Source organism: Cynocephalus volans, chromosome 12, assembly GCF_027409185.1.
Source record: "Cynocephalus volans isolate mCynVol1 chromosome 12, mCynVol1.pri, whole genome shotgun sequence".
Classification (NCBI taxonomy): Eukaryota; Metazoa; Chordata; class Mammalia; order Dermoptera; family Cynocephalidae; genus Cynocephalus; species Cynocephalus volans.
The window spans coordinates 75,539,612-75,564,221 of NC_084471.1; the positions used below are offsets into that span (position 1 = coordinate 75,539,612).

At 36.0% G+C, this 24,610-nt stretch overlaps 1 protein-coding gene across 2 annotated transcripts in view; it reads left to right on the forward strand.

The window, feature by feature from the left end:
• ADAMTS20 (ADAM metallopeptidase with thrombospondin type 1 motif 20) overlaps positions 1–24,610 on the forward strand; it is a 171,900-nt gene that overhangs the window by 134,656 nt on the left and 12,634 nt on the right. For both annotated transcript variants that reach the window (XM_063075546.1, XM_063075547.1), the window contains 8 exons: positions 3,448–3,615; positions 11,139–11,312; positions 11,388–11,558; positions 15,888–16,088; positions 16,834–16,963; positions 17,173–17,267; positions 17,353–17,447; positions 17,985–18,118. In XM_063075546.1, the coding sequence (XP_062931616.1) occupies positions 3,448–3,615; positions 11,139–11,312; positions 11,388–11,558; positions 15,888–16,088; positions 16,834–16,963; positions 17,173–17,267; positions 17,353–17,447; positions 17,985–18,118 (1,168 nt within the window). The remainder of the gene's footprint in view (positions 1–3,447; positions 3,616–11,138; positions 11,313–11,387; positions 11,559–15,887; positions 16,089–16,833; positions 16,964–17,172; positions 17,268–17,352; positions 17,448–17,984; positions 18,119–24,610) is intronic.

Consider the following 24,610-nt stretch of genomic DNA (forward strand, 5'->3'; position numbering starts at 1 on the left):
GTATTGTGGTTTGAGAGAGGGTAGCATTTCACTTGTTGTTTATTCTTTGACTGCCTCATTCCAACCAAAACATAATTCTTTGCATAACATGTTCTCTTTTACTTTAGAGAAATTCCCACAGGGAATTCATCAGACATTATAAAATAATGTGCTTATTCCTCTTCAGATCGTGGAGAAAGAGAGCTCTACATTAAAAATGTATTCAAAACATACTTTATCTTATAATTCTTTGATTTTGTATTTTTTCTATCTTTCCTTAGTTTATTAGCCATTAAATATATTTCATGGAATTTTAACATTTTAAATAAATTATTTTAGGGTTTAATAAAAACAAATTAAAAATTGCTTATGCCAAAAATCAGCATCAATTAACCAGTTGATATTGTACCTGCCATCTTGGTAGGTAATATGGGTGATCTAAAAGGACTTGACTTTCAGGAGGCTGGGTGGGTGAGGTATGTTAACAGGATAGAACTCAGACAGATGAGTTCAGAGAGGTGAAAGATTGATATGTATTACTTACTCTGAACGTGGGATTGACCTAGGGCTTTACGGATAGGTAATATTTAGAAAGCCTCAGGGGAAGCGATTAGTCTAGGTAAGGGAAATAATGAGTTAGGTCTTGTTGTTGAGTGACTATGTCACAATAAAGAGAAAGCAATTATATCAAAATAGAGCAAACATTGCATAATAAAAAGTATCTGAATATAAGCTTGTAAAGGTATGTGGACTAAAACTTGGTGAATCAAGAAAACGAGAAGTGTAAGTTTTGTTTTTCTGTTAAAGACACTAGAGAGCCACTGTCAGTGTTTAAGCAAAAGAGCAATATGTTTAAAATTATATTTAATAATAGTTTTTATGTTTATAAAAATTAAATATGCACATAAAATATGAAAATATAATATAAAAATTTTAAATACGAAATATGAGATAAAAATAGTTTAATGTTTAAACTGTGTTTAATTATAATCTCGATTAGCCTGACAAATTAAAATAATAAAGAAGAGAAAAAGTCAAAGATGACCTAGAGTTATAATTAGAGTAGGAGACTATTCAGTTTCACAAGAAATAATCTTAACTTTGACAGTGCACTACATGTCCAAGTTTACATTTCATTCATAGATATAGCTTATAGAGGAAATAATACTGCTGAATTCTAAAGCAGAATCCTGAATTTAATTGGTCTCCTCTTATGTTATATAGTTATGTAAATGAATTGGTCATTCTTATCAGAAATATCAACAATTTATTGTATGTTTATTGAGTGATTCTTGGATTCTTGCTACTGTTAAAAGAACTCTGGGAATTGTACAAAACTGATACACATGTGCGATGTCTAGATAAGGCATATCAAACTGATATATAAGACCATTCATCTGTGTCCATCAACAAACCCACTTCTCCTCCAAAATTGAATTTAAATATTATCTTCTTGGGTACTTACCAAATATCCTAGAAAGAATAGCAACTTTTCATGAATTTCTTAATTTCATCATACTTTTTATTGTATCATTTTAATGGTAGTTAGTACCTTGTAGTGTTTTTGTTTTTCTGATCTTCATTGGGTTTAATATCATTTAAGACCTCTGGCATAATTCATTTCATAGATGGTATGTGTCATTTAGATTATAAACACTTTGAGGATTATTCAAGGGCAAAAGCAAGAGATGATGTTCAATGAATCTGCACGTGAATATTCACAATGATTATTACTTTTTAAAAGAGGCTAACAGGGAGAGTAATAAACGTTTCCTTTGTTCGAAAGCTCACAATTGAGAAGCTGGAAAAAATATATACATCTCAGGAGATAAACATTCTTCCATATGTGAATGTGTATGTACACAAAGTAGTTAGCACACTTCCGGATGATACATGCTTGATACTCAATAATATTTGATGGCTTTAGCATATAATGTGTTATACGCTTTGAAAAATAAATAATGAAGAAAGAGGGAAGTTCTCAAGATAAGGAGACAAGAAGAGCAGCGCATAGAAGGTAGGTCTAGATTAATAGTAGGAAAGACTATTGTCTTAAAGCAGTATATGAAGATCCACAAGAGATAGTCACAGAACTATGTGCGTTGTAAGTAGCATGGAAAGGCTGTACTTATTAATAGGGGGTGGGGAGAGAACATCCAGGGTATGATAACAGTATGTCTTAATAATCAGTGCACTGATTAATTAAATTTTCTACACAAACGGGATATAGTATTACAGACAATATAAAAAGTTAAATTCTCTACAAATTATTTGTTTTTTTAATGTTTAAAGTATTTTAGGCATCTCATAGTCTGTATTAGATAGTCTAGTAGTCCGTGACCTCACATAAAATACTCACATTATCTAGTGTTCGGAGAACTCAGAATATGTTTCTAAATGAAACCATATGTCAACAGCTGTCTCAGAGGAATGAGAAGAGATGTCTGGAATCCATATCTTCTTTGCTTAACCTTCGCCTGGTACATATATCATGCTGAAATGGCCCATATCCTCTCTGAGACGATAAGAAGGAATGGTAGAAGAGGAAGCTGTTATTTACCAAGGATCTACCATGTGTAAAAGGACTGGATTAGAAATTTCATACTCTTTATCTCATATTAATCTTCATAATTAGTTTGTACTATAAGTGTTACTGTTACCATTTTATAAATGAAGTAACTGGGGCTTGCGCAGATGATGAAAGGTTCCTGAAGTCACCCAGCTGTGAGTGGCAGAACTGGCACTTCATGCCATAGCCCAGGTTCTTTCCACTACATTGCACTGACTTTGCTTACAAAATGGCAACTGGCTGAAAAATGAAGTCAAATCTTGTTTTAACTATATTTTTAAAGAGGTTGTAGTTATTTTGTTTTTTACTGTATATATTGGTAGACTGATGGGAAAGACATCTTCCAAATTAATGCAAAAAAAAAAACAAAACCAAAAAAAAAAAAAACCCTGAACTGAATTGCACTTTAAAAAATAAAATTTCTGCTTTCTCCATCACAGTTTCCTACACTAAGAAATATTTAGGTTTTTTTTTTTTTTTAACATAGAAAGCATATTTTGCAGTGTGGAAAAGCATACGGAAAAAAATAGAATAGGTGGTGACTTTACAAAACTGAAAGCAAGTTTTTATTGCCTATGAATGATAAAAGAAGTTAGCTGAAGACAGTCTTTCACCTTAGAAGATCTAAAGCATTTGTGTGCCAGACGAGTGCCTGGTACATTGTGGACAATCAATTATTATTATTATTTTCTTTTTTTTTTTTGAAGAATGAATGAATACCTTATGATATCATGAAATGATGGTCCAGGGCAGATCGGCAAATATCAATCTCTGTCTAATTAGAAATATTGGAGTATATCTTGATAAAAATATAAAAGAAATGATGTTTGATTATTTAATTTTATACTTGCAGATAAACTAATCAAAAAAATTAAAGTGCCTTCATATTTCTTTTTTAGTGCTCAGCTTCTTGTGGTAAAGGTATAAAGTACCGTGAGGTGCTTTGCATTGACCAATTCCAAGGAAAATTAGAAGAAAAATATTGCAGTCATCTACAGAAACCTCGAACTCACAAAGCTTGTAGATCTGGCAGGTGCCCTTCATGGAAAACCAGTAGATGGAAGGAGGTATGTGATGTATTTTATAATTATATGTGTATTTTTTTAATTTAAAAAGAAAATCAATTTATTTTTCCCAAATAGCTTTTTTTGTTGAAACATATTGATTATACATATTTGTGGGGTACAGAGTTATATTCCAATACATGCATACAATGTGTGAGGATCAAATCAGGATAATTAGCATATTCATCATTACAAAACTTAATCATTTCTTTGTGATGAGGACATTTGATATCCTCTCTTCTAACTGTTTGGTAACATGTTGTAAATTATTATCTATAGATGCATAACTCCTCTGTACACCAATAGAACTTTTTTTTCCTGTCTAGCTGTTTTGTGTCCATTAACTAACCTCTCTGCCTTCAATAATCTTAATAATCTTGAAAATTTTACTCCTTTAAAAATGTACTTAATTTTGTTATACATGTTTTTGCACTATGCTCTAAATTAATACTAGATAGTGTGAACACATTTGCTAAGTCTATCATTAAATAAGAAATTACTCATTTCATTTTTTGTGGTTATAAACTTTACAAAAATTCTGCTACTGAATACTAGGGGGGCTACTGATAATCATCATACTAATCATAATACTTGGCAATCTAACAGTAAAATATATATGATGATGCATTTGGTAAGTGCCTTGTTTCCACCCCCCAAATCTTCGACTTGAGCTAATGTAGCACCCTAGAGAAGAGAATCATAAATTCCAGATGGGGTTGTAATCGGAGGCCAAGAGTTAGCAAGGTATCATTGCTAGGTAGCTTAGGCTGGGCTAGGGCTAGAGGGAAAGACTCAGCAAAAATAAAGCTAATAAACAAATACCGAAGCTGAGAATTTAGTTTGTAAAAGAAGGATGATTGATACCTGCCCTGGCATACTCGGAGAAGAGAGCTTGAAATCTACGTTGGGGCAGGCATACATTTGAAAGTGGATGTCAAGCTAACGCCAGCTTGGGAAATATTGAAGAGGCAAAAGCCATGAATGAAATCAGAAATATTAACTGGAGTAATTTCCCAAGAACTGATTTCAATGGGGCTCAGCTTTCAATGAAGTCATTGGCTGCTCTCAGCACTATCTCAGGGTACTTACCCATTTCTTCAAGGGCCTAGTCCTGCAGAGGGAAGAAGAAACCTATGTCTGCTCAGGCAACTTCCTTATCTCTGTCAGATGCTGGAGTTATGTCTACTGGGGAGCTAGAGGAATTGGAGTTCCCCTGCGCTCCTAAGTCTTCATCATTCCCTCTTTGAGCTCAGTGCCTTGGTGCAGGGCACTTGGCTTTTAAGTGGCACTGGTCAGCACATCAATGATATTCAATAAAATCCTCCCAAATTGAGTGAAATCTCAAATTTCTTTGTAGAAGAGCGGCTTCTGTCAAGTGTCAATGTGCTGGTACTTGTGTAATATTTTACTGAGAACTACAGGCTAATATATCTCTGTTTCTCATCCCACAAAAAAGATGTATCCTTGAGCATTTGCTTCTACATTAAATTTTGGTTATGTGAATAAATTATGTTTCATGCTTTAGCAGAGATCTCTCCATTAACCTGTTTTGTTTGAGTAAATGTCACTACTACCTACTAAGTTGTTCAAGAAAGAAACCCTGGATTCCTCCTGTCTCCTTCTCCGTTGCCTCCACAGTTGTCACTCAACAGCTTCTCTCAATTTTCCTATCAAAGTAGCTCTTGAATCCCCACTGCACCTGCCCTGGTCTAGTTCAATAGTTCATCCTCATCCATTCCTAGGCCTAAGGTGGCCATCCTTCATATATTTTGGCCATTTTCACTTTTATGTAGAGTAAGCTCTAGAAGAACTAAAAGATGTTTATGTCACTTAATCTCTTCTATGACTTACTATTGTCTTTAGGAGGTAAGACTAAAACCTAACCCATGCTTGTTTCTTCAGTGTTCTTTCTTTTTCTCTCTTAGAGATGATGGGTATCTTGTTCACTAAGTACCTAGGTTTGTACCTGGCTAAATGCGTCTTACTTTGAATACTGTGATTTAAATGCAAAAGATGACCATCTTTTAATTCACATTCATCATATTGTCATTTTACTTAAAGTGGGGGTTTGCCTTACTTTATCTCCACCAAGATGTGGCAGAATAATGGCAATGTGTCTTTTGCCAAGAGGATGAAACACCAAAAAGGCACTGAACACAAGAAGTCACAGATCTGCCCAGTGTGCAACAGATAACTCCCAATTCTGACATCAGGCAGGAGCCACAAGAGGTGGGAGTGGGTGAGACGTTTTTTCACTTCCTAGCCACCAATATTCTGTTGATCCCAAAGAGTTGTCTTTGGCTGCTGTGCAGCTGCTGCAGCTGCTATAGTTGTTATTCATAAGGGACACTTCCTGACCCTTGACCTCCAGCCCCACAACAGTGAGTCCATCATCAGTGCTAACAGATTGGCCTTGGCTTACCACTAGCTATGAAATTATGTAAGATCCACTAGAGGAACGTATTTCAAGAGTTTGGGAGATACGGATATGAATATTCAAGGACTCTAAAAAACACAGATGCCTTTGTACAGAGTCTGCTTTCTTCTCTTTGAGTTGGTTTTCCTTGTCATAGAAATTAACTTCATTCACCCACACAGTCCTCAAATCTCTGCCAGAAACAAATGACCACTTGTGAAGTCGATGGCTTTTGATTTATTCTATAAAAAGCACTCACATGAAGTTAACAATTGCAGGCTGTCACTGCACTACATATAATAACGTATTTAACAGAAGTGTAATTTCAGAGGTAGTTACAAGATAATTACTGGTTGCTGTTTTATTCTGATTGCATAAATTGTAACATTGCTTTCATATAATCACTCACTCTTAAAATAATTTCATTTTATTACTATTTTGCATGATGCCTCAGATGGAAAGACTCATTTGGTAAATTGTGACGACAGAGGTGCTCAAATGAGTTTTGAAAGCACACTCTTTATTTGGTATTTGATATCTTTTTTTCTTTTTTTAATGAGAGGATTTAGTAATGCATTTTAATGACTCCTGCTAAACAGAAACAAACATTGCTATACAGGGCTATTTGTTTTTTGTGTCCAGATGTATATCTTTAGAGGCAAATTAAATACTTGAATCATTTAAAAAGAAAAATGTATCCCCCTACCCCCACTTCCTGGAAGCAAGGGGGTTTTTTTTGTTTGTTTGTTTTTAAATTTAACTTTATCTATTTGGGAAATAACAGCGTCACTTGTAAGTTCAAGTTTTTAAGACTAGAACAGTCCTGCTAGATTCCTCATTGTCTCAGGCTCTATCTACTTAGTTAAGTGCCCTCCATATGCACAGTTTTATACTCAGGAAAAAAAAAATTGTCCTTAATTCTCACCTTTTCTTGATCATGGCAAACCTGCTGGACAACTTAGAAAGATACCTAAAGAATTGCATTCAGCAATATTCAGTATAGAGCCAGGTGAAATCACCTGCCTGCCTGGTTCCCCTTCTCTGAGACCCATCACTTTCCTTTTGCATTTTAAGATCAGAGCTGGATCCAGAGGTTATACAAGTCACAAAATTCCACAAATCTACTGCCCAGTGACCCCCACCCAAAGCCCCTTATTTGAAAAAAAACCTAAAACAATATGCTAAATATCGGATGTGTAAGTAATTTTGTTTTTCTGTTTTCCATATTTTCTATATTTCCAGAATACATAAATATATACATTTACATTTCCATATTTTCTAAAATTTCTGACATATACATATACAAGGGTACTTCAAAAAAATTGAGGAGACATAGAATTAAAAGATAATATGAATTGTTCCATGAACTTTTTGAAGTACCTTTATATATTTTATAATTTAAAAAATGGTAAATCTTAAGTTTTTAAGTCCCTAAAGCTTCCAACCAAGAACCCCGAATCTAATTATCTCTATACCCAAGGTATTCAGTGATGTTTCTACCGATGAAGGGGCTAGGGTGGGGGTGGGGGGTGGGGACCCCAGGGCCAGGAGGCTGAATGAACTATGCTTCTTAGTGTTTTCTAGCTGGTGAAATTGCTTTTGCATTTCAATGCTGCCTGTTAACCCTCTTCCTTTATTATCTTTCCTGATACTTAAGATGGCCTTTCTTTGAGTAAGTGGAGGTGACTGACATTCTGATTTGAGGCATGTGTCGATAGACTGTTAGAGATGGAAGTAATTGTATCTCTGTAAAAAAGTAAACAAACGGGGGAAGGGGAAGGGAGCAGCAAGGGACAGTCACTTCCTGACACGGTATGAGATTTCTTTATTCCTTGCAACTGGAAGTGTTATTACATTCATTATGTGGATGAAGAAACAACAGCTTAGAGAGGTTAAGCAGCTTGTGCAAGTCACAGGCCAGGAAATGTCTGCTTCATGACAACATTTATGTGTTGACATCCTAACCCCTAAGGTTATGGTATTAGGAGGTGAGGACTTTGGGAGGTGATTAGGTTATGAGGGTTGAGCCCTCATGATTAGTTCCCTATAGAAGAGGCCCAGAGAGCTATGTTGCCCCTTCCAGCATGTGAGGACACAGTGAAAAGGTGCTCTCTATGAACTAGAAAGTGGGCCTCACCAGACACTAAAGCTGCCAGCACCTTGATCTTGGATTTACCAGCCTCCAGAACTGTGAAAAATAAATTTCTATTTTTTATAAGTCACCCATTATATGGTAATTTGTTGTAATAGCCTGAACAAACTAAGATAGAAAATTGGTACTGATAGTGGGATGCTGCTACAACAAATACCTAAACTGTGAAAGTAGGTTTGTAACTAGGTAAAGGGTAGAGGCTGGAAGAGTTCTGAAGTGCATTCTACAAAAAGCCTACATTGCTATGAATGGATTGTTAAGGGCAATTCTGGTGAGGGCCCAGAAAGAAAAGAGGAAAGCTGCAGAGAGTGCTTGAATCTTATAGAATACCTAAGTGTTTGCAAACAATGTTCATAGAAATATGAACAGTAAAGGTCTTGATGATGACTCAGGCAGAAATCAGGAACATGTTACCTGACAATATAGGAAAGGCCATCTTTGTTACAAAGTGGCAAAGAACCTGACTAAATTGTGTTCAAGTTTCAGTGTTTTATAGAACGTAAAATTTGTAAGTGATGAAGTTGTATATTTGCTGAGGAAATATCTAAGCAAAGTGTTGAAGGTGAAGTTTGTCTTCTCTTGACTGCTTATAGTAAAATGCATTAAGAGAGAAATGACTTAAAGATGGAATTGTTCATCAAAGGGGAAGAAGAACTTAAAAATTCAGAAAATTCTCAGCCTATCCATATATGAAAAAATGAGAAATTTGTTCAAGAGAGAAAACAAAGGGTGTGGCCAAATTTGATAGGAAGATTAGTTTGGAGCAGCCATCTCAATCAAAGCTGTGTGCTATTCATCAGGACTATGGGGAGATTAAATAGCCATCTAAACAGAAGCTATGACTTATTGTTCAAGATGATGGAAGAATGACCTCCAAGAGTATTTCAGAGATCATTGGGGCTGCTCCTTCCATCATAGGCAAAGAGTGCAAAGGCCTGGAGGGGCAGAACAGGGCCACAGCTACCTGGTGCCACCTCACATTATAGGCTCTACTTTGCACATTCTGGTGCAGTGCTCCTCAGCCACCCCAGGTGTGGCTCCATTGGGCCCAGGTGCAGTGTGGTCTGTGGTGGTCACCCCTTCAGAGTGCACAGGTGCTAAACTTTGGCAGCATCCATGTACTGCCATTTCTGCTGGCATGATGAATGAACAAGCCATGATGGTGTGGCTATGTCTACCTAGATTTTGAAGGATGGAGTTGCCCAGATCCTTGGGCATGTGACCCAGGGAGAGAACTATTGTGAAGGTGGTGCCACTGCAGAGAGTCCCCAGTAAAGCAATGCCTAGTGTGGCAATGGGAGCAGATCTGCCCATGTGATTCCAGACTACTAGAGCCATTGGCATGCTATTCCAGCCTGGAAGAGCCATAGGCACCCAGCTCCAACACAAGAAAACTGTGGCATGGGCTGCCCCCAGCAAAGCCATGGGGGCAGGGCTTCTAAGAGGGGTCCAATTCCTGCCCTAGTGTGTCCAGAAGATGGGACATTGAGTCAAAGATTATTCTCAAGTCTTATGATTTAATGTTGTTTGCCCTGTTGGGTTTTGGACTTAAGATCTATTACCTCTTTCTTCTTCTCTATTTCTCCCTTTTGGAATAGAAATGGCTCTCCCATGTCTGTCTTATTGTATTTTGAAAGCACAAAACTTGTTTGATTTCACAGGCTCACAGCTGGAAGGAAATTTACCTCAGCAATGAATCATACAGTGTGTCTCACCCATATCTGATTTAAATGATATTTAGATGAGACTCTGGACTTTTGACTTTGGAATTGATCCTGGAATAAATTAAGAATTTTGGAGCTACTGGGATGGAATGAATATATTTTGCATGTGAGAAGGACAGGGATTTGGGGGGCTGGGAGCAAAGTGCTATGGTATGAATATTTGTGCACCCCCAAAATGTATGTGTTGAAATCCTAACCCCCAAGGTGATGGTATTAGGAGGTGAAGCCTTTAGGAGGTGATTACATCATGAGGGCTCTGCGCTCATATGTGGGATTAGTGCTCTTATGAAAGAAACCCCAGAGAGCTAGCTTGTCCCTTCTACCATGTGAGGATACAGTGAGTAGGTGCCCTCTGTGAGCCAAAAAGTGGGCCCTCACCAGACACTGAATCTGCCAGTACCTTGATCTTGGAATTCCCAGCATCCTGAACTGGGAGAAGTAGATTCCCATTGTTTAAGCCACCTGATTTATGGAATTGTGTTATAGAAGCTAAACAGACTGACAACCACTAACTAGAGGCAGCACGTCAGGCAAGTGACTTGACCTCTCTGAGTTTCAGTGTCCTCAGCCCTGGTTCCTCCTTTACAGAGACGTCGTCAGGAATAAAATGTATGGGAAGCGTTCTATGAAATTTTACCAACAATACAAAATTGTCATTGTACACGTAGGAAAAATGAGGACTAGAGAGTTCAAGACAAGATTGTCTGCGTTTACAATTTACACAACCATCTTCCCAAAACTCCTGTCCACTGAAATATAATCATGAATCAACAAGTTAGCAAATATTTGGATCCCTAACAGGTACAAACCATAGGAGGCACTGCAGGTAAAAACAGGAATATAACACAATCTTGGAAGTTATTCAAATGGCATTTAATAGCATGTAGTAGAATAACTGATGATTAGCTGTGTGATAATTTGTATAGACATTAAATACATGTAAGTCAGAAGAGTTATCAATTGGGATGCAATCTAGTGTAACATAATTTACTTGTCACAGTTTCTATAAGGCTTGAAGTACATTATGCAAAATAGAGAAAAAATCTATTCATATGTGAGAAGCTCCAGACCAGATAATGGTAAAAATACTTATTGCATGTATTTTCTATCTAATGAATGATTTAATATCAGGCTATATTTAAAAGAAATAAAATATGTATGACTCTACTTTGCCGTTTTTATATGATTTGATATTTGTTAGCTAATCGTTCAAATCATTTGGGCTACTTTGTAGTGCTCTGTGACCTGTGGCTCTGGAGTTCAGCAAAGGGTTGTATACTGCATACTGAGAGGCATTGGTCGTGTGGCTGAAGAAATGTGTGATCAATCCACCCGGCCTTATTTTCAGAGGCAATGTTGGCGTCAGGATTGCTTGCAGTACCAGTGGATGGCAGGAAAGTGGCTGGATGTGAGTATTGACAAGTAAACTTTCAAAGACACTGCGTATAAAAATGTTTTATTCATTTTGTCACTGCATTTCTAGTGTTCAACATCATGTGAGAAAAAAGAGACACATCGACTAGTCAAGTGCATCAATGCGCAGAACTTTCAAGTGAATGAAAGTTTCTGTGATCCTTCAACCAGACCTCCTTCAATAAAGAAATGCAGAAACCCTCCCTGCAAGTATATTGTAGTAACAGGAGACTCATCACAGGTAAGGCAAAGAAAGGAATTGAGAATTTTTGCCCCTGGATAAGACATCTAGATCTAAAATTTGACTCAGCTGAAACTGGGTCCAAAATTTGAATATGGGGGCAGATAATGAGTATGCATATCAGTCTAAGGAATGAAACTACTGACAGTTGGATGGTGCAGATAGGTTAATAGCGACATGTATGTTACACTCTAGTGCAAGTCTGAAGTGTCAATTGGTGTCAGCTGTGAAACCAAGACCAGGAAAAGTTTGGCAAACTGACTCATAGTTGCCCACTTTTTAAAACAGCTTTTTGAGGTATAATGGACAAGCCATAAATTGCATATACTTAGTGTACAGCTTAATAAATTTTAACATAGAAAACTAGTACTATACTCAAAATAACAAGGTTCATCCCCGAAAGTTTCCTTGGGCTACTTTATACTCCTTCATCCCTCTCCTCTCCCTCCCCACCTTAGAGGTGACCTCATCTGTTTTCTACATTAGTGATATGATATTGTATTAGTTTGCATTTTCTAGACTTTTATATACATTGAATCATATAGTGTACTTTTTTGTGTGTGATATAATATAAGTATTTTGAATTTTAATCTGGTTGTAATATGTATCAATAATTTATTCCTTGTTGTTTTTTAATGTATTCCACTACATGAATGTCTTCAAGTTCACTAATCTTTTCTTCTGTTATCTGATCTGCCTTTAATCCCCTATTTTTCATCACAGACATTATCTTCATCTTTGAAAGTCTGATTTAAGCTTTGTAGTATCTTTCATGCCTTAACCTTTTTAACATATTAAATACAGTCATTAATAACTTTTTAATGTTCTTTTCTGCTAATTCTAACATCTGTGTGTGTTTACAATTTAGAGAATTTTAGAATATTCACAGGTTTGTGTAACCATCACCATGATCTAATTTCAGAACATTTATCACCCTCAAAAGAAACTTCATACCCCTTAGTAGTCACTGCTTATTCTCCCACTTCCCCCTAGCCCTAGTCAACCACTAGTTTACTTTCTCTTTCTACAGATTTGTGTGTTCTGGACATTTAGTGTAAATGGAATCATACAATAAGTGGTCTTCTATGTCTGGCTTTTTTCACTTAGCATATATTTTTTAGGTTCCTCCATGTTGTAGCATACATCAGTATTTCATTCCTTTTTATGGCTGAATAATATTCCGTTGCAGGGATATACTACATTTTGTTTCATCCATTCATCAGTTGATGGACATTTGGGTTGATTCCACTTTTTGGCTATTATGAACAATGCGAGGAACATTTAGGTACAAGTGTTTGTGTGAATATATATTTTCAATTCTCTTGAGCATGTACATAAGAGTGGAATTCCTGGGTGTTTTGATAACTCTATGCTTAATTTTTTCAGGAACTGCCAAACTGTTTTCTGCAGTAGCTGCACCATTTTTCATTTGTATCAGCAATGTTTGAATGTTTGTATTTCTCCATGTTGACACCAGCACTTGTTATAGTCCATTTTTTAAATATAGTCATCCTAGTGTGTATGAAATGATATCGCAGTATGTGTTGGAACTGCATTTCTCTAATGACTAATGATGCTGAGCGTCTTTTAAATGCTCTTTAGCTATTCTTATTTGAAGAAATGTCTATTCAAATCTTTAACCTATTTTTATTGGGTGATTTGTTTTTTTTGTTTGTTTTTGTTTTGTTTTTTGTCTTTTTCGTGATGGGCACTCAGCCAGTGAGTGCACCGGCCATTCCTATGTAGGATCCGAACCCGCGGCGGGAGCGTCGCTGCGCTCCCAGTACCGCACTCTCCTGAGTGCGCCACGGGCTCAGCCCTGTGATTTGTTTTTTTATTATTGAATTATAAAGTTTTAAAAATATATTCTGGATTTGATTTTTATCAGTTACATAATTTCCAAATACTTCCTCCTGTTCTGTGGGATATCTTTTCTTGATAGTGTCCTTTGACACAGAAATGTTTTTAATTTTGATTAAATCAAATTTATCTCTCTCTCTCTTTTTTTCAGTTCTTTGTGCTTTAAGTATATCTAAGAAACTATTGCCTATTCCATGGTTGCAAAGATTTAGACCCATTTTTTTTTCTAAGACTTTTATCATTTTAGCTCATATATTCAGGCCTTTGATACATTTTAGTTAATTTTTGTATATGATGTGACATAGGGATCTAAATCCATCTTTTTGCATGCGCTATTCAGTTGTCCCAGCACAATTTGTAGAAAAGACTATTCTTTCCCCAATGAATTATCTTGGCGTCCTTTACAAAAATCAATTGTCTATAAATGTATTGGTTTATTTCTGAAGTCTCAGTTCTATTCCTTTGATCTGTGTGCCTGTCTTCATGTCATTACCATATAGTCTTGACTATTATTGTTTTATGGTAAGTTCTGAAGTCACAATGTATGAGTGAACCAACTTTGTTCTTCCTTTTCAAGACTGTTTTGCTATTCTGAGTCCCTTATATTACCATATGAATTTTAGGACCAGCCTGTCAAAATCTCTGTAAGAACCCTCCTCAGGTGCTTCAGGAAAATGCAGACAACCCTGGACTTGTGCACAACCTTACGCATATACATGGCCTTCTAGATTCCTATGAATGTACTGGAGCTTTTCAAAGCCCCTATGGACATCTTTTTCCCCAGATTTTCCTTTTAAGCTTTTTGGCTAGCCTATTGATGCCTCCACTATTATTCACTACCTCTGCAAAGTTAAACAATGGCTTCTAAAATTGTTTACAAAAAATGCTTCCAGGCTTTTAGCACTGGGCAAGTCAGGTTAAATAAAGACAGCCCTGTAAATAGGGTCTTACAGAATACTTCTAAACAGTTTGAATAATGACAATACTTTGTGAATAAGTCTTTGAAGGATGTCCAAGTCTGTTCTGCCCCCTCTGGTGGCTGCCAGACTGCTGGTTTTCACCGTGATTTCATGACTATTGATTTTCAAGGCTACCACAGAGCTGGAAAGGAGAGAATGGGAGTATAGCCAGTTAAAATACTGCAAACCTTAGCCATTTTCTTGAATAAATGCCATTTGGATTGCTGTAAGTATGGTTAATTTCCAGAGTTCTGAAAAAGTTGATCTGACAAATTTTTGCCAGTTTTCTCATTGCTCTTATGGAAGGGAGAATTAGATGTTCTCGCTCTGCCATTTTCACTGATGTCACCCTTGTGGGTATGTTTTGATTGATGGGTTTTTCTCTTCATTTTGGTATGATTTTCCTGCTCCTTTGCATGTCTATAAATTTTTTATTGCATGCAAGACATTATGAATTTTAGCTTTTTGGTTACTGGGGTTTTTTTTGTTGTTGTTTCTATACATATATTTTGGGCTTTGTTCTGGGATGCAGTTATTTTGTCTAGGAGCAGTTTCATCATACCTTGTCTTGCTCCTAATATTTGTTAGGCAAGACCAGTGCATTGTTTAATCTAGGGTTAATTATTTCTCTCCATTGTGGCAAGAACCTTTTGAGTACTCTACCGATTGCCCCATAGACACTATACTTGACCCTGTGTGAGTGCCAGATACAGTAACCTCTAAGCCTTTTGGCTGGTTATTCCCTGGCCTCAGTTGGTGTCCTCACATGTATGTATGCACTGGTCAGAACTCTGATGTCTCCATTTCTGTGTGTCAAGACCTGGAAATTCTTTCAACGCAGTAGGCTGGGGCAATTATAGGGTCAGTCTGCTTGTTCCCCATCTGCTAGGGATCACTGTTCTTTATTGCCTCATGTTGAGTATCTTAAAAGCTATTGTTTTATATATTTTGTCCAGGTGTTTTTGGTTTTCAGTTAGAAGGTAAATCTATTCCTTGTTATTCCATTTTTGCTGGTAGCAGAAATCTATTTGCCTGTTTTTGACTTGAGGCTTTAATTTATATCTAAATCACATACCTGTTTTAGTCAAATGGTATTAGACTTCACATGTCTGTATTAAGAAAAATGTATGCTAATTTATACAGTTACAAGTAAGTCCTATAAATGTTTTTTATTTCACGTAAGAATCCCTAATATGTTTCATTTGTCTGAAGTTGTGCCTATTGGGAGATACAGTTTCATTCACTTATGATATTCCTAGTAATGAAATGGATAAAAACACAGGCACTACGGACAGAAAATCTAGCCTGAATCTGGGTCCTTTCCATTTATTGGTACAACTCTGGGAAAGTTTCCTAATGTCTTTGAACTTTTTTTACTCATCGGTAAATGAGGCTAATTAAATGGGATTGATGTGGAGATGACACAGCATAATATATATTAAGCATCTGACAAATATTAGGCTCTGGCTAATTTAAGAACATCTTTTCTCCTTGTAATTGTATTTTTCAGTGTGCATATAACTGTGGATTTAGTTACCAACAGAGGATTACATATTGCATAGGGATCCGGTCGGCTAAGAAACATAAGCTCCATCAGCTTCAGCCTGTAGAATATCAAGAATGCCCTGTGCTACCTTATTCTCAAGTTTACAAATGCAATGTGAAGAGTTGTTTGCATATGGCCACTTGGAAAGTTGGAAAATGGAGCAAGGTCAGTGAATAATTATGAATTTAAAACCTTCTAAATAATACTTTCTAGGTGTAGCATGCCTGCCTGATAACCTGCATGTCTAACTAGATCCTCAGAGCATCTCATACCCCTGTTGTCTAACAACTACTTTATCAGTTATTTGTATAAATACCTTATCTTTCTTTCTATGCTCACTATCACTTACTTATAAGCAGAGACCATAACTAATACTTATTTCTGTTCCTCAGAGAACCTTGCATGGTGATTTGCACTTTAAGTAGAAATATTCAGAATATATGGAGTAGAATATATTAAGAAATATGTATTGCTTAAGTGCATAAGTAAATAAACCTAACATACAAGTAGTAAAAGTTATTTGTGCTGTATTTGATTCCCACTTTGATGGAAGGCTATTAAATATTACTGTGCAAACTTAGAGTATAATTTAATGAGAAAAAAGTCACAGTCTTAATTGATTAATATTTATTAAGTATTTACAATGTACTGTTGATATAACTGCACAAAATAAATGAAAGAAAGCCAGCAACTGAGAAATAACAGATTCAGACTCATGTCTAAGGATTTTTCCTGCTTGTGCCTGTCTAGCCTCCGGCATATTTTTGCAAATTTTTGCATCTTCAGTAGTTCTAGCTACTCTTGACCCTCAATTTGTTCCAAAAGGACTTCATCTGAGAGAAGGAAGCATGGAGTTACTGGCCTTATTATTCACGATAAATTTTATCTTCAAATTTTACTCTGTTCACAGTGCTCAGTGACTTGTGGAATCGGGATAGTGAAAAGAAGAGTGGAATGCATGGCTGAAAATGGTTTGACCAGTGACTTATGTTTAAAGGTTTTAAAACCAAGTGCTCAAAAGAAATGTTATGCCAAAGACTGTAAGTACTAGGCTTCAAAAATCTACACAGTATCTAAGTGTTCCTAAGAAGTTTTAGCTAAAATGTGAAAATAAATACTTGTAGCAGTTATGCAGTCCACAAAAATAAAGGGTCAGATTTTCAGAGTATAGCAATATTTGTATGATTAAGTTCATGCTGTGTTTGTAATTTGCTCAGTGTTGATAAGATGTGTTAACTTGTCCTTGAAGGTAAATCATTTGCCTCCTGCAAAGAAATCCAAGTGAAAAACAACATTACCAAGGATGGTAACTATTACCTTAACATTAAGGGAAGAATAATAAAGGTATTACAAAACAGTTCTTATTTGATTTTAACATTGACATTGACTTTGGAAAAAGCTTTTCTAGATATTTGCATTTTTCCTTTAGATCCATTGTGTAGACATGCACTTGGAGAACCCCAAGGAATATTTGCCACTGGTCAAAGGTGAAGAGGACAACTTTTCTGAAGTGTATGGCCTTAGGTATGAGCTGTGTTTTGGCCTATCTGTGCATTTTTACGGTCCTTCAAGAGAATTAGAAGTTCCAGCCTTCGGACTGATACTTGAATAGCTTGAATGCGAGACAAGTAACTTAGGAGCAGGTGAACATGTTAAGACCTAAGCCAGATGTTGATGCCTGTTCAATATTAAAGACTTGAGTGTTAACATGTGCTCACAGAGAGATTGACTCGGAATCCTGTGCGTAAGTAGTGGGACAGCAGAGAAGGGAAGGATTTAAGACCAATGTGTATTTTTATAGAAATCGAATTAATTCCAGTAATGAAAGCTAGGAGAATTATACTGAATTATTTTTCTACAAACCATTCGTGAATTTCCCGTTGAGAATTTTGAATGTTAGCTTTGACTGATTTTTACTTCTTTTTCTTTTACCTTATTGACACCATAATATTGAAGAGCAGGAATGTGTCTTTTGCCTTCTCAATTCCAAAGTTTACCATTTAACTATATTATGGTCTAATAACAGTATCTAATACTAAAAATATTTTGATGTTTTTACAGACTGCAAAATCCAAATGACTGTCCTTTTAATGGAAGCAGGAGGCAAGACTGTGAATGTAAAAATGACTACCTAGCTGCTGGATATACTGTTTTCAGCAAAATAAGAATTGATCTCACTGCCATGCAAATTAAGAGTAAGTGCCGAATCTTTATTTTTAAAACAAAAAGCATCCATTTGCTAATGAAAGTCTAACAATATACTAGTATATGTGATAGCCAGGGTATAGAGAAGGGGTCTAGCATTGTGCAATTATTATTTAAATTTTCTAAAACATGTTATTAGTGACATAACTTCCTCTGCAATGACATGCACCATGGGGATCCTTAATAAAAATGTAGCAGTAATGACAGTGATAAGATACTGCCCTTCCAAAATAAATCCCTCACCTTAAAATCCTCAACTACATTAAGGATAAGGAAGTTAATATACTCAATGTATTTGTGTAAGCTTTTTGCAAGTTTTAAAGTAATAATTAACATTAGTTTCAAATGATAATTTATCAAGTATATTTTCCCATGTTATTATCTCATTTAATCTTTTCAACAATCCTGTGTTAGTTAGGGCAATATTATATCACAGTGTTATAAGTGATGAAATTAAGATGCACAAATGGAAGTTAAGTGACCTGTCTCAATTCATACAGTTAGTAACTGGCTTCAAGGGAAAATAAAGTCCTATTCACAGACCCCAAATTATGGATCATACTGCTTTTAGGAAGTAAATTTTAATATAGTCAATTCAAAACATAGTTATGGAACCTAATACGTATGCACTGGGCATAATGCAGCCTGCTATCCTGAAAGTTACACATGTACATGAAGAAGCAAAGAAGTTCACTTCAGAAGCAGAGACACCATCTCAGTCACCAGTGATCATTAGTGCCTAGCACAATGCGTGAACTAATGAAAGAAATAAACAAAATATTTGTTGACAGTATAGGTATGAATACATAATATCTAATTACAGCCATATGATGATGAACTATTATTGTTAGTAATGATGGCTACCATTTACTGAACATCCACCATTTGCTACATCAGAGAAGCATTCTATTGCTGTGGTTATGATCATAAACTCTGGTGTCAGATTTTCTGGGTATAAATTCCTCATCTCCATTTACCAGTTATGTGACCTAGGAAATATCTCTTTAAGCCTAGGTTCCCTCATCTGTAAAATGAGAAGCCGCTTCTAGGTTTCTTTTTTTTCCTCTTCTTTCCTTTCTTTTTTGTCTTTTGTGTGTATGTGTGAATATTTTTTTTTCTTTTTTTCTTTTTTTTTTTTTTAAGTTTTATTTTGTCGATATACATTGTGGCTGATTATTGCTCCCCATCACCAAAACCTCCCTCCCTTCTCCCTCCCCCCTCCCCCCCAACAATGTCCTTTCTGTTTGCTTGTCGTATCAACTTCAAGTAGTTGTGGTTATTATATCTTCTTCCCCCCCCACCCCGGTTTTTGTGTGTCTTGCGTTTACTATATGCAAGACATTGACTAAGTATGTTACAAGTATCACCTCTTAATATTCACACATACATTTTTATATATGTGTGAATATTAAGAGGTGGTACTTGTAACATACTTAGTCAATGTCTTGCATATAGTAAATGCTCTATAAATACTGGTTATTTAACAATGTATTTATGTCAGGTAATTAGCATTGCTAAGTAAATAATGGACACTTAGTAGTTTATTTACTGCTAATTAGGCTGCTATTTTTCACTAATTCATCCAACAAAGCTGCCATTTTGCCAGAAAATGGGCTGGGCCCTGAGCATACGATGTCAAATATATCCATTTTCAACTCCTGTCAAAATTTTCCTTCCTCAACTTTTATGTGGTAAAAACCCAGTGTTGATTAAATTAAAACTTCTGCCCATTCTGCACCTCAGCCATGAAACTGAGTATGGCAAATTATACGATGGAGCAGATGGTGGATGTTCAGTAAATGGTGGCCATCATTACTAAGTGACTGCTGTCACTTTAAATGCACGACTCCTAAGCTTACACAAACTCTCAGTGCTGCCAAATAATCCGATTGCATTTCCCTGGTCCATTCCTTCTTCAGTCTACCTAAGTGTTTACCTCATACCTTCTTCTCTAGCTTCAAATTTCTAAATTTCTAACTCTATTCACTCATAGCTGATGATCTTGCTTCCTGAGAAAATAAGAACAGAAGGAAGTTGCTGTAAGTTCCCACTGCAACACCTACAGACCTACCTAAATCTTTACCTACATGTTTTACTTTCTCTCCTTAAAAAAAAAAAAAACAACAAAAACCAAAGAAGCATGCTGTGATTATCATTTGGCTAAACAGTATGTTAACATAATGTAGCTCCCCCACCCCACTCTTTCAACTTAAATATTCTTTTTACTTATGAATTATTGTAACATAGTTGATTGTACATATCTGTGGGGTACAGCATTGAATATCATTACCTGTGTGCAATGTGTGATACTCAAATTAAGATAATTAGTATATTCAACGTTATACAATGTAATCATTTTTGTGTCCATTTGCAAATTCCTCCCTTACCCCCCTCTCGGTCCCCCTTTCCTACCTCTGGTAACCTCAGTTCTGTTCTCTCCTTTTTAAAGTTCAATGTATTATTCTGATTGTTATAGATTTCTTTCTTTCTTTCTTTTCTTTTCTTTTCCTTTTTTGTTTTAATTAATTTGGTTTTTTTTTAGCTCCCACTTATGAGTGAAGACGTGGTATTTCTCTTTCTGTGCCTAGCTTTTTTTACTTCATATGATTTTCTCTAAGCTCATCCACGTTGCTGCAAATGGCAGGATTTCATTCTTTTTTATGGCAGAGTAGTATTCCATTGTGTATACATACCACATTTCCCTTATCCAGTTGTCTCACAATGGACATTTATGTTGGTTCAAACTCTTTGCTACTGTAAGTAGAGCTGCAATAAACATGGGGGTGCAGGTATCCCTTTGACATGATGATTTCCATTCTTTTGGGTATATACCTAGCATTGGAATTTCTGGATCATATGACAATTCTATCTATAATTGTTTCAGGAACTTCCATACCATTTTCCATAATAGCTGCACCAATTTATAGTCCCATCAACAGTGTAAGAGGATTTCCCCTTCCTTCACATCTTTGCCAGCATTTGTTATTCTCTATCATTTTGATAACAGCCAGTCAACTGGGGTGAGATGATATTTCAGTGTGGTTTTGATTTGCATTTTGCTGATGTTGAGTGCTGTTGAGCATTTTTTTTTCATGTGTCTGTTGGCCATTTGTATGTCTTCCTTTGAAGAAATGCCTATTCAGCTCCTTTGTCCATTTTTTAATAGGGTTATTTGTTTTTTTTACTGTTATGTTATTTCAGTTCCTTGTATATTCTGGATATTAATCCTTTGTTGGATGAGTAGTTTGAAAATATTTTCTCTCACTTTGTAGGTTGTCTTTTCACTCTGTTAATTGTTTATTTTGCTGGGCAGAAGCTTTTTAGTTTGATAATATTGCATTTTTAAATTTTTTCTTTTGTTGCCTGTGCTTTGGGGGTCATATTCATAAAGTGTTTGCCCAGTTCTACTTAATGAAGTGTTTCCCCTCTGTTGTCTTTTAGTAGTTTTATAGTTTCAGGTCTTATATTTAAGTTTTTAATCCATTTTGAGTTAATTTTGGTATATGGCAAGAAGTATGGGTCTAGTTTGATTCTTCTACATATGGATGTCCCATTTTCCCAGCACCATTTATCAAAGAGGCAGTCTTTTCCCCAGTGTGTGTCCTTGGTGCCTTTGTCAAAGATCAGTTGATTGTAAGTACTTGGGTTGATTTCTGGGTTCTCAATTCTGTTCCATTGGTCCAAGTGTCTGTTTTTATGCCAGTACCATGCTGTTTTGGTTACTATAGCTTTGTAATATAATTTGACATCAGGTAGTGTTATGCCTCCTGCTTTATTTTTTTTATTGCTCAGGATTGCTTTGACTATTCAGGGTCTTTTGTTGTTCCATATGAATGTTAGGATTGTTTTTTCTATTTCTGTGAAGAATGTTACTGGTAAATTGAGGAGGATTGCATTGAATTTGTAGGTCACTTTGGGTAGTATGGACATTTTCACAATGTTAATTCCTCCAATCCAAGGTCATGGAATGTCCTTGCATCTTTTTCTGTCCTCTTTAATTTCTTTCAACAGTGACTTGTTGTTCTTGTTGTAGAGATCTTTCACCTACGTGGATAAATTAATTCCTAGGTATTTTATTTTTTGGGTGACTATTGCAAATGGGCTAGCTTTCTAGATGTCTTTTCTGCTAGTTCATTGTGGAAGTATAAAAACACTACTGATTTTTGTGTATTGATTTTGTATCCTGCAACTATAGAAACCCAAAAATGGTACAAAAAATCAATGAAACAAAAAGTTGGTTTTTCAAGAAAATAAACAAAATAGATAAACCATTAGCTAGGCTAACTAAAAAAAAAAAAAAAAAGGGAGAGGACCCAAATAACAAAAATTAGAAATGAAAAAGAAGACATTACAAATGATACCACAGAAATACAAAGGATCATTAGATACTGTTATAAACAACTATACACTAAGAAATTTGAAAATCTTGAGGAAACAGATAAATTTCTGGACACATACAAACTACCAAGACTGAACCAAGAAGAAATAGAAAACGTGAACAGAACAAGAGCAAACAATGAGATTGAAGCAATGATCAGCAATCTCCCAACAACAACAACAACAAAAGCCTGGAACTGGATGGCTTTACTGCTGAATTCTACCAAACCTTTAAAGAAGAACTAATAGCAATTCTCTTCAAGCTATTCCAAAAAATTAAAGGAGAGACACTTCTCCCAAACTCATTGCATAAGTCCAGCATCACCCTGATACCAAAACCAAAGATACAACAATGACAAAAAGAAAACTATAGGCCTATATCTCTGATGAACATAGACACAAAAATCCTCAATAAAATATTAGCAAATAGAATACAGCAGCACATCAAAAAAAAATTATACACCATAATCAAATGGGATTCACCGCAGGAATGCAAGGATTTTTCAACACATGCAAGTCAATAAATGTGATACCCTTCATCAACAAAATCAAGGATAAAAACCATAAGATTATCTCAATAGACACAGAAAAAGCATTCAAGAAAATTCAACATCACTTTATGATAAAGACTCTCAGCAAATTAGGTGGAGAAGGAAAGTATCTCAACACAATAAAAGCCATATACAACAAACGTATTGCCGATATCATCCTGAAAGAATCGGAACAAGACAAGGATGCCCATTCTCACCACTCCTATTTAACATAGTATTAGAAGTATTAGCCAGAGCAATCAGGCAAGAGAAAGAAATAAAGGATATCCAGATTGGAAAAGACAAAGTCAAATTGTCCCTGTTTGCAGATGACGTGATTCCACATATAGAAAAGCCAAAAGACTCTATTAAAAAATTCTTAGAGTTGATAGACAATTTCAGTAAATTTGCCTTGTCTTCCGTCTCCTGTGGATGAACTACTTATGCTCCCATCTAAGACAAATCCCCCACTTGTGCTCTAGGCTCACTGCCTTGTAACCTGCTCAAGACCCTTATTCCAGCAAACTTTCCTTTCTCTTTTATGTCATCAATGCTCCCTCTCTGCTGGATCATTTACATTCTGCACAAAGAAACATGCTCTTATTTCTTCCATCATAATTAAAAATGTATCCTCTTGACCCTCTTCCTTTCCAGCCACAGTCCAATTTCTCTGTGTTCACTTTATAGTAAAATTCCTTAAATTTGTTACTACTCCCACTCTCCAATTTCTCTCCTCGCATGCTATCCGGAGCTCATTCTAATCCGTTTCTTATTCATACCAATCCCAGGAAATAGTCCTTATCAAAGTCAACAATGACCTGCATTTTCCTAAATCTAATGGTAAATTCTTGATTTTCATCTTACATGATTCATCAGCAGCATTTGGCTTCCAGGACACCGCACTCTCATGGTTTTGTGCCTTTTTTGGCCACCCTGTCTCCATCTTTCTCACTGTTTCTCAGCTTGGCTAGTTACTCTTCATCTGTCACAGCACTAAATGCTGAAGAGCTTTAGAACTCAGTCATTCCCTTGGGAATCTCATTCAATTTGTAGATTTTAGATACCATCTATTAAATGAAAGTCCCAAATGCATATTTCCAAATTGTATTGCTATCTTAATCTTCAAAATCCAACTGTCCACTCAGCATATCCATGTGAATGTCTAATAGGCATGTCTAACTCAACATATCCAAAATTGAACTTCTAAGATTTCTGCGAAACCTGCTCCTTCTACCCCCAAATTTTACTGTTGCAGTAAATGGCAACTATAATCTTCGAGTTGTTCTAGCTAAAACCTAGCAACATCTTTAACTCCTCTCTTTCTTCCACACCCACATGAAATCCATCATCAAATTCTATAAGGTGAATCTTCAACAGGTATACTGCTGTGGCCTAAATTGTGCCCCCCCATTCATATGTTGAAGCTCGCACCCCCAATGTGGTGGTATTTGAAGATGGAGCTTTGGGATATAATTAGGTTTAGATGAAGTCATGAAGGTGAGGCCCTCATAAGGAGATGAGTGCCCTCCTTACAAGAAGAGAAAGAGACACCAGAACTCTCTTTGCCATGTGAAA